The sequence below is a fragment of the Dufourea novaeangliae genome, unplaced genomic scaffold (assembly GCF_001272555.1).
Source record: "Dufourea novaeangliae isolate 0120121106 unplaced genomic scaffold, ASM127255v1 scaffold118, whole genome shotgun sequence".
NCBI classification, from domain to species: domain Eukaryota; kingdom Metazoa; phylum Arthropoda; class Insecta; order Hymenoptera; family Halictidae; genus Dufourea; species Dufourea novaeangliae.
This window is the reverse complement of record NW_015374006.1, coordinates 2,505,837-2,515,607: the sequence shown is the minus strand read 5'-3', so window position 1 is coordinate 2,515,607 and position 9,771 is coordinate 2,505,837. Positions and strand designations below refer to the sequence as shown.

The window sequence follows — 9,771 nt, the reverse complement described above, 5'->3', positions numbered from 1 at the left end:
ATATATATATATATATATATATGTAATATAATATATATATCTATAAAAAGCATCTTAACAATAGTGACTGTGAACCGGTGCTCGGAGGATTTATCTAGTGAGGATTCAAGTGTGTATATATATATATATATGAGCTGCGAGGTGGTTCTCGGACACGAGGCTCAACTCTACCCAAAAACGTGATTTCTCTTCCAAACAGCTAGTATAATCTTCTCCATCGCGATGAACGTTGAAACTAATGCACGTTTTTGTTTTCGTTGGGTAACCAGGCCCATCGTGAACCGAGTGAAAGTACAGAAGGGTGTGGAGTGTGATGTGTGCTTGTTTTCTTTTGCTGTTTTGCTACGTAGCTGTGTCTACGTACCCCTAGAGACTCCACTAGGACGCGTGGCCGACATTGGTCGGGTTTCCAAGTGACGCGAGGTGATGAACGTACTGGTTGCGATGATTCTGAAGGAACAGGCTGCTGGGACTCGCCTCGGAGACGTCCAGCTCCTCGTCCTCTTCCTCGTGGATCGTGTCGCTGCTCGGGCTACGGCTCATCGGCGAATCACCGCTGCTGTGCGAGTGGGAATGTGGCCTGTGCATACCGGTGGACATCGACAGGTCTTCCGGTTCCGTCTGCTCCGGCAGATCGACCGGTATACCGGATAGATTTAACGGCATCGGCATGGAGGCGTTCACAACTGGGCTGGGTAGCTGTCGATGCGCGGGTCTGACCTGCGTCATCGGTTTTTTGGCCATCAGCGTGGTCGCATCCGGTTCCTCCATCTCCACATCGATATCGATGTCCATGTCCTCGTCCAGATCGTCGCTGGCCAACGAGGGCGAGGCGACCTGCGACCTGGACACGCCACCGGTGCCGCATTTGTGATGCATCAGATGATGCCTCCGTCTGAATCGCATCTGACAATGCTCGCACTCGAACGGTTTCTCGCCCTTGTGGATCAACAGATGCGCCTTCAACTGATTCGAGTCGCTGAACTTCGCAGAGCACAGCTCGCAGGCGTACGGACGTTCGCCGGTGTGCACGCGCAAGTGACGGCGCAGGTTCGCTACCTGAACGAACTGACGGTCGCAGTGGCTGCAGTGGTAAGGTTTCTCGCCCGTGTGCAACCGCATGTGGGTCTTTAGATGGTGGTCCCGGGTGAATCTGTAACAATTAGAAAGAAAATTCCTTTTTAAGCAAAGGTCGTTTCGATTCTTATCCAGACAGATCTCTGGACATTGTGCTTAATTCAGAGTAATTGGAAGCTAACCCTTAATATAACTGTACAGAGGATATTATCCGATTAAAACATTTCTTAAACATTTTTATTCAACTCTACCAAAATTCCTTGTAAAAATGGACTATAATCGCTAGAAGATTTGCATCTACAATATAACCCTTCTAAAAATCTCTAAACTGGCCCATAGAAGATACAATTTGTGGTACAACTACTGGTACAATCCTCTAGGTTGCCTCGACCGTCTGAACGACATACGAGTCATACGAGAAATCGTATCGTTCATGCTTTAATATCCAACAATAGTAATCTCGAGACTCACCTCTTGTGACATTCCGGGCACTCGAACGGTTTCTCCCCGGTGTGCGTGCGTTCGTGGTTCTGCAGCACGTGCTTGTAGCCGAACGATCTCGAGCACACTCCACAGGTGAACACTTTGTCCCTGCCGTCCTTGCCCGCCTCGGGGCTGACCGAGGTGGGTGGACTGAGAGGTGCTGTGCCCTCGACCGTGGCCTGAACAGTCTCGGTCTTCGACTTGGCGGTTTTCCTCTTGGCAGCCTGGCCTTTCTTGGTCATTCTGTCTGCACTACTGCTGACCACGTTGTTGTTGTTGTTGTTATTGTTGTTCGCCGAGGCGTTGTTCCCTCTTCGCGATGTGGACTTGGTGCTCAACGCTGGTGAGACTGGTCCAGGCGAATGATGAACAGGGGACGGTGGCGACGATGCCACGGGTGGCGTTCAACGCTGCCGTTCGACTAGCCGCGAGTAACTGTTGGGGTGTGAGCATTGACAGCCCCGCCGCGGCATTGCCCATTCCGGGGAACATCACTTGCGACGTGTTGTTATTCAATGGGGGAGAAAGCGGTTGTTTCTCGGGTTCTTGTTTCATGTCGAGGTGCTGGCTGGTCAAGAGTCCTGGAAAAAAACAGGGAGAACAAAACTTAAGCAACTCTGTTGAATTCCCCAGTGAAAGATTGACTCTTTGATGCAAGACTACAATTCTGATGCACTGTGTTACAGTAAGATCTTTGCCTGCACAAATGACTCTGATTCGATCTTTATATTGAGAAGCTGAGGATATTTTTGTCAAATGTCAGTTTTTTCGGTGTTTTCTTTTTTCAGTTACTGTTTTATATACCTTCTATATTTTAATGTGTAGATACATTCTTGGTCATTACTAGGGCACACTTATCGAATGCTTATGCTGTAAATGTTACGAGGTACAGTAACTCCTCGAAGATTATCAACAAGTAGAGGTCTCCCCAGGTGTAACGCAGACTTTTAAATGTTTAATACAGTGATAGAGTTTTGAATTTTGAAGCCAATGATATTTGTTTCAACCGCGTATCGCAATTAGTTTATGAAATATTTAATATTCAGTGGAGCCTTCGACCACTTATCGAGGATTTACTGTAGCTGTGGTACTTTACAATAAATCCCGTCGTGTATCGAGACCTCGGCGTTACGATACACGCGTACGATGTGTAAAAAGGCCGAGATGTGTACCGTGTGTGCGAATTGTACGTCGTTTCTTTCCCTCCCGCGTGTGTCTCTCGTCTTTCTTTCTCTAGGTCGATCCACCGTAGATAGCGCCTCTCTCCTCCCGAACCGCCCTCCCACACACGCCGCCCGTTGCTCTCACGTGAGAGGTTCGCCCGGTCCTCCTCCATTCACTCACACTCCCGTACGTAGCGGCGGTTCATTCATAAGGCTCGGCTTTCCACCCACGTCACACACCGCGATGTGTACCCCCGCCCCTCCTGCACGACTCGAGGCCAACGACTCCGCGAAACCGTGTCTGACTGAACATTCAACGTGGTTCTTCGTGTTTCGAGCGAATTTCCCAGATTCCCAAGAGAGGTCGAAGGTCCTGCAACGTCCTCGAGAGACTTACAGATTCGCTCGAGATCAAGACCTTCGAGAGTGTCCCTCTCTCTCTCTCTCTCACTCAAGATCGCGTTAAATTAAATTGACCGAAAATACACGGCGAGTATCAACGTTGGATCGCCGTATTGGCGATTTTCCTGCTTTCTTCGAACGAGTGATTCCCAACGTCGAGAATAAACCCCCGAGAGTAGTATCCCCCACGCGCGACGCTTTAAAGGTTTTTTTCCGAAAAAGAGCTACGTATTAGGGTTGCGCCATCCCGATGATTGCTCATACGCGCGACTGACGTCCAACGCGTGTTAAGTACGTAATTTGATTTAGGTCAGAGATTATCCACTTTGGAAGTTATAAAAAATCGTGCGCACCTTTTCAGAGAATTCTTTGGATAAAGTTCCGAATGCTCCCGGTTACCGATCGACGCAAAATTTAATTTTGAATATCGACGAATTACTTTTGTCATATTTACTTTAAAAAAATATATTATTAATACTAAAGAGCCACCAAAGTCATTCGGAACTAGGGCCAATTCATTTCTGCTGCTTTGTAAATAAAAACTTTTTCAAGTTACAGGGTTACGAAATTTGTGTTAAAAAAAACAAGAAACTAACGTAGCCATGCTGCGAGACACTTACTAATTAATGTGGTAACGTTTAGGAAGAGGGGCTTCCGTAATGAGACCGGTCGAATCAATAAGGGTGCGTAAGATCTCGACTCTCCTATTCTCTTTCCTCGGGGCTGCCCTAAAACTCCCTCGCTAGGATTCTTACAGGCCTACAATCGCCGTTTCCCGGCAACACGACGACGAGTGTACCGCCCTCCCCCGCTCGCGCCATCCCTTCCCTAATTGGTCGCAACCCCGATATTCCCTTTGAATCCCTTTTTCCTCCTACTCCGCGGAGAATTTTCTCCTTCGACCGCACACGTTTCCTTTTTTATTTACCCATAATCTCAAACGCGCAAGATTCACCCAAAAAAGAAAAAAATCTGTACACGGTTCTCGAGCATACTTTTTATTCACGGTCCAGAGAGCGGTTACCATTTTGGTCATTTCTCAATTTATCTCCAAAGATAATACTGCTTCCTCCTGATCGTCACCGAATTCACCGAAATCGACCGAACGAAAATACGATCGTGCGTCAACCACGTCGTCGTTCCGACAGAAACTATACGATACCACTGTTTATAACCTAACCCGAAATCGCGCCATCAGATCCCAACTTCACGGTATATAATAACCAAACGCGTTTTCAACCGCGATTCTGCTCGCTGTTATTTTTAGTACGGAACCACGAAACAGATAGAGAAAGAGAGACACGTCGCGTGTTGAGGGTCTCATTTGCTTCGGTTGGCTCGCGTCCCCGTCAAGCAATTTCACGTCTTCCTGGCTTATCGATGTTTACAATGTGTCACAACACGGGAGCGTGTCGCCCCGCGGGCGCTTTTAGATCCTGGCGCCGGGCCAACGGTTTCTCGACCGGAACACGAGAGAACCTTGCAGCGCGGGTAACCGTTCTCCAATCATTTCGCGTACGAATAACATCTGTGGCCACAGAACGCCGGTTTTCACGTGAGATCGAATGGACATCGTATCTGTGTGTCACTCGCGGCGTGAAAATAGACGGAAAAGAAGACCGAATCACCTTGACCGTGTCAAAACAAACGTCGAATGAGCATTTTGTTTCCGTGAGCACGAAGAAGTGAGAGATTCGAGCGAATTCCGTTATATTGTGTGTGCGTGTATATATGTGAGTCGCAGAGGAAAGTGAAATCAGCGCGTATCTCGTTATGCGCAAGCTTTTTAGGAAGTTTGTCGCGCGAATCCCTACGATACCGATTTGACATGTGAATCACATAACACCTGGTGGGAGGCAAACTTACCTGCGTTAATTTGCGCCTCTTGGAGATAAGACAGTGCCATTCTACGATCCGTGCTGCGTGGTGTTATCACTTTGACACTCCATCCACTTCCGTGCACAAATACGACACACTTCCCGGCGAGACTCTCGATTCAACTAGATCGCGGCGACCGTGTGTACTTCTGGTTAACGGGGCACTGCACACTCAATAGAACAGCAACGACGACTGGAGACGTCTGTGATACCAGCGTCTTGCGTATTTCTTTATCTAGACGACTGTGTTCTCTTCTGTTTGACGATTTCGGCAGCCCCACGCAGAAATCCACCGGAAGAATCCTCTCTCCCGGTTAACAAGGTAGCAAAAGCTACGTGTGTGTGTGTGCACGTGCGTGGGCGATCGTCGAGGAAACTCTAGGCACGAGTGTCCGTGTGCTCCACGTGCGACCGAATAAACCGAACCGAATCAACAACGTAAAATACGTAAAAGAAAAAAAAAAAGAAAAAAAAAACAAAGTCACACGGAGAACGGAAAGAACCGTGGATAAATGAAAAAAAAGAACAAACCAAGGCGGATACGTAAAAACGTGTTGACTACTCTACTATAAACAACAAACGTCGTCGTTCGACCACGGAGAACGACGACGATCAACGACGTTGCTCTGGGCTGACCTAACCCAATACTAACTGACAATCGAGTCGCGCTCACTGTAGTCAAACATCCCCCACCCTGACCGCCCAGTGCTGCTCCCCCCACTACTTCACCGGCCGTCATCCCCACTTAGCCGTGGTTCCCTCTACCCTCTCGAATCGCAACCCCGGATGCGCGAGTCGCAAGAAACCCGCCACGTCGGGGGATGAAACGAGCGTGGTGCGGCGCGTGTTGGAGAGAGACAGAGGATCGTTGGTGAACGAAAGATGACGTGAGACAGACGATACAGGAAAAGTAGGGACTGAATAAGGATAGAGTTATAGAAAGAGAGATAGACCGACTTGGGGAGGACAGGGTGAACCTGCGAGCGTGATCTTTCAAGGGGTGGGGGATTTTCAGAGTGTCTGTGTGGTGAAGAATATACACACGTTTCTTCTCCCCTGCTACACGATGGACGAGGACGGCCACAGAAGGCGGGTAATCGGTGAAACCTGCGAGAGAAAAGATACCAGAGTTGTGTGTAGGTCGTTCAGGCGCGGTGAGGGTGGTTGGGAGGTTATGGGGGTGGGCAGAGGGTTGACGATATTCCGCAACTATAAACCGAACGATGCGTCGCTCACCCTTTGAGATCACGAGAAACAAGAACGATAAAAACGGGCGGAAGGGTGTAAAAGGGAGATTGTTACAAAACGCGAGAGCCTTTCTTGCGTGAGTCATTCCTCCTAATGTGCATTCCAGTTTGCTGGTTAGTTTCGTTCGTTCTTGTTTTTCCTTTTTCCTTACAGGTTTCGGTAACGAGGAAGTCTCGAGGGAAACCGTCTCTGTTTCTTAGTTTCGGTTAAATTATTTCCGCGAGATTGTGCTGGGAAGGAAAACTGAGGTGAATCTTATGTAAATGGAGGGGATTTATGGAAGATTTATCGAGATATTTTTATACACTCCCGAGAATTGCGAAGAACCTTGATGGTTTTATATATGTGTACATTTCAGATTACGTTCTGTGAACTTTCGATTTCTAGTAAATGATAGTTTAGGATGAAGGTTGAAATTAAATATTGTATTGTATGGGTTATAATATCGCGACGTTTATGCACGTGCTGCAAACAGTTCACGGAACTTCGACAGTCGTTCTCAATATTTCAAGATCGATCGATACATCGTATACCACGTTGGCGTCAACAAATAGTTCCCTCTCCACCAAATCGTCGTTTCTAAAGTTGTCCACGTTGCATCGTTAAACATTCACCTTGCCATCCATCGATTAAACAATACCAACTCCCTTTAACCCTTTCATTCCCGAATTATTGAAAAATTATCAAAGAAATATTTTGCTGTATCTTTCTGTATATTAGATAACATATAAATGATTCACCAGAACATTTGAACATTTTCAAACCGTTTAATGCCATTTTTTATTCGTTGCCATTTGACAACTTTTTCACTTTTATCACAGTTATTATATAAGAAATTAGAGCTTCGTATGTTTCTATTGTATTTGTAACAATGCGCAACACTTGAATTCCATCAAATAAAAGAGACAGGACCTATGATGTCTTATTATACCGATAACGTTTTAAATGCACATTTGAATATGTATAAGGCTAAAAAAAACTATCATATACTCACGGATACAAAAAAATACACGATACTAATATTTTATTTCTTAATTTAGAATACGTAGCCATATGGCAACAATGGGAACGAAAGGGTTAAAAAAAACACAGAGCCTTAACATGAAACATTCATTCACTTTAATAAATTCTTGTATTTACAAACACGTGTAATATCGATCGTCAAAAATTCTCTATCTCTTTTCCTTTTGAAATATCGACAAAAAAACCCTCCTGTTACGAGGTACCCAGCGTAATAAAAAAAGAATATCAAGCAACGTTCGTTTCATGCATGCACGGTTCCTCGGCGTAACGCGTTCCGGTTCCGCGGAACACCCGGCACAAAACTCGCGTCTCTCTATATATATTTTTTTTTTTTTTTGAGGGGGTGTATCAAACGGATCACGAACAATGCAATTTACGCACGTTGCACTCGCGGTATCGTGGTGGTTCGCGTCGCCGACGGAATTTTCACGAGTCACCTCGCGACTTCCGACCACGATAACGCAACGGATACAAAGCACAAGGGTTCCACTGTTTTTTTCGAAAACTGAATTCTGTCGAAACTCTCCTCCCCCCTCCTTTACAACCTACCCCAGTCTCGATTCATTTTTTTTTCGGGGGTTAAAAGCACCGGGAGACTCGTGTGCGTGCACGCGCCCCGTCCTCCTCTTTTTTCGTCTTTCTCTTTCTCTCACCTGCCCCGTGCTCGAACGTGCGCGCAGCGCGTGCCCGTCAAAGTGGAGAAACTTTCTGTGTGTGTGCACGATAAAAAAAAAAGTAGTGGAAGAATGCCAGGTTTTTTCGGGGCGTGTGTAACCTTTCTTTGTGCGTGTCTGTGTGAACATGCACGGGGGTAAACGGGGAACAGGCGTGTTGGAGAACACACCTAGGGTTAGCGATCGCGAGAGGACCAGGGCGCACTCCATCCTTGTGTCAGAGCTGCCCTGGTTTGTCGTGTTTGGGATAGAGAACGAAGATTCGGAGATAGCATGCGTAGAGGGATGAAGGGAGAACACGGGATCGAAAAGCGAAATCTCGATGGCCGTGGTCCGGTGAATTAGCCGTTGCCCGTGTACAACACCAGCTTTCCCTCGTGTGCTACTTTTTCTTTCTCTGGGATCGTTCTTTTATTTTTTTTTTATCGCTGTTTTAGGGAGATGCTTCTGCGGGGTGACCGAGCCTTGGTTGTTGCGGCCAGAGTGAAGAAGTATTGGGGAGGATTCTTTCAATGATTGTGACTCTATTACATCGACTGGTAAGTAGATTATGAATGTTTACTTGAAATCAAACGTTTGGGAGGAATTTGCATCGTTTGATTAGGTTAAAAGGAATGTTGATTGTTTGTTGATGCTGTATGGAATTATAGATGTAGTAAGTGTATGACTATCTGTATCTTAATTTGGAGATGAGTATTATTATTTAAAATTGTACGTTGAAACCTTGTAACTAATTTTAGGGAAACGTTGAGGGGTTTTTAGAACTTGGAACAATTTAGAGAATTTTAGCACTAGAGAAATATTGACAATTGAATACTATATGTACAATTTTCATGATCGTCTCGCATTACCTTGAAGATTGTCTTGGAAAATTCTTCTACGACATAATCCCAATTACGTATGTATAATACGCCCCGCTATACTTGATAATAATAAATTTATTAACTAGAACGTGAAAAACACATGGCATATGGAAGATCTCATTTAAGGCGAATGGTATATATACTTTGCACAATCTGTCCATCAGCAATGAATATTTAAAAAATTTAAGAGAACCCCGATTATTTTCGCGTTTCACCTGAGATTAAAATTGTTTCGATCGAGTCAATCTAATGCAATTGTTATCTGAAAACGTGTTAAGCCCTTTTAAACGAGACTTTAATGAGTCGAAATTTTCGAATATCCAGGAAGGGGAAGGGTGGGCGGTACATCGAAAGCGATCGAGCTCGGCCGGTAAGCACTTCCGCATACAAGCCTGACAAAATATTGTGAAAAAGCCCCGTAGGTATAAGGGCGGCTTTTATATAAATCGCGAGGAAAACACGGCACCGTTATAAAGAGGGATCCCGTCCGATCTAAGTTGGAGAGCATTCCATTGTCACCCGATATATAAGCGCGAATCCGCCAATAATTTCCAAGCTACGCCTTACCAAAACAATCCCAAGACGATTTTTTTTCCCTCCCCCGTGTAGCCCAGAGAGCGATTCGTAATCCTTCCTTGGGTGGAATTTTCAAAGGGTTGCAAAACCACTCGGTTTTCCCGCGTAGCGATTATGTAATCGTTTCTCTGTAATCTCCGCAAGGAAATGAGCTAACACAGAGACGACCTCATAGGGGGAAGGGTGGGGGGAACGTTTTTTAGAATGGTGTACGGTGCAGCATTGAAGGGCAGACGCGAGGAAAAACTGTTTACAATGGCCAGATTATTGGCAATTATTACGATACTTAACCCTTGGCCGTCCGATGTAAAAGCGTGGAGCTGCTACCTGGTGTCGGAGCCATTGTGCGCCAGATGAGGCTTGTAACCCTTTCAGACCACCCCTT

General features: G+C 45.9%; 1 protein-coding gene across 1 annotated transcript; it reads right to left on the bottom strand.

The window, feature by feature from the left end:
• Positions 1-264: 264 nt before the first annotated feature.
• On the bottom strand, positions 265-5,232 carry LOC107188218 (protein krueppel-like). Its single transcript, XM_015576475.1, has 4 exons — positions 4,992-5,232; positions 1,997-2,141; positions 1,549-1,953; positions 265-1,153 (listed from the first exon to the last, which is right to left on the bottom strand). Exons 1-4 carry the CDS (start codon positions 5,029-5,031, stop codon positions 379-381), a joined length of 1,365 nt encoding a protein of 454 aa, XP_015431961.1. The 5' UTR covers positions 5,032-5,232; the 3' UTR covers positions 265-378.
• Positions 5,233-9,771: the final 4,539 nt, after the last annotated feature.

Excerpts from the sequence above, each read along its gene's own strand:
- LOC107188218 (XM_015576475.1), bottom strand. The coding sequence starts at position 5,031 with ATGGCACTGTCTTATCTCCAAGAGGCGCAAATTAACGCAG. Across the intron at positions 1,954-1,996 it reads TCAATGCTCACACCCCAACA|GGCATCGTCGCCACCGTCCC; the intron begins GTTACTCGCGGC and ends AACGCCACCCGT. Across the intron at positions 1,154-1,548 it reads TGCCCGGAATGTCACAAGAG|ATTCACCCGGGACCACCATC; the intron begins GTGAGTCTCGAG and ends TAATTGTTACAG.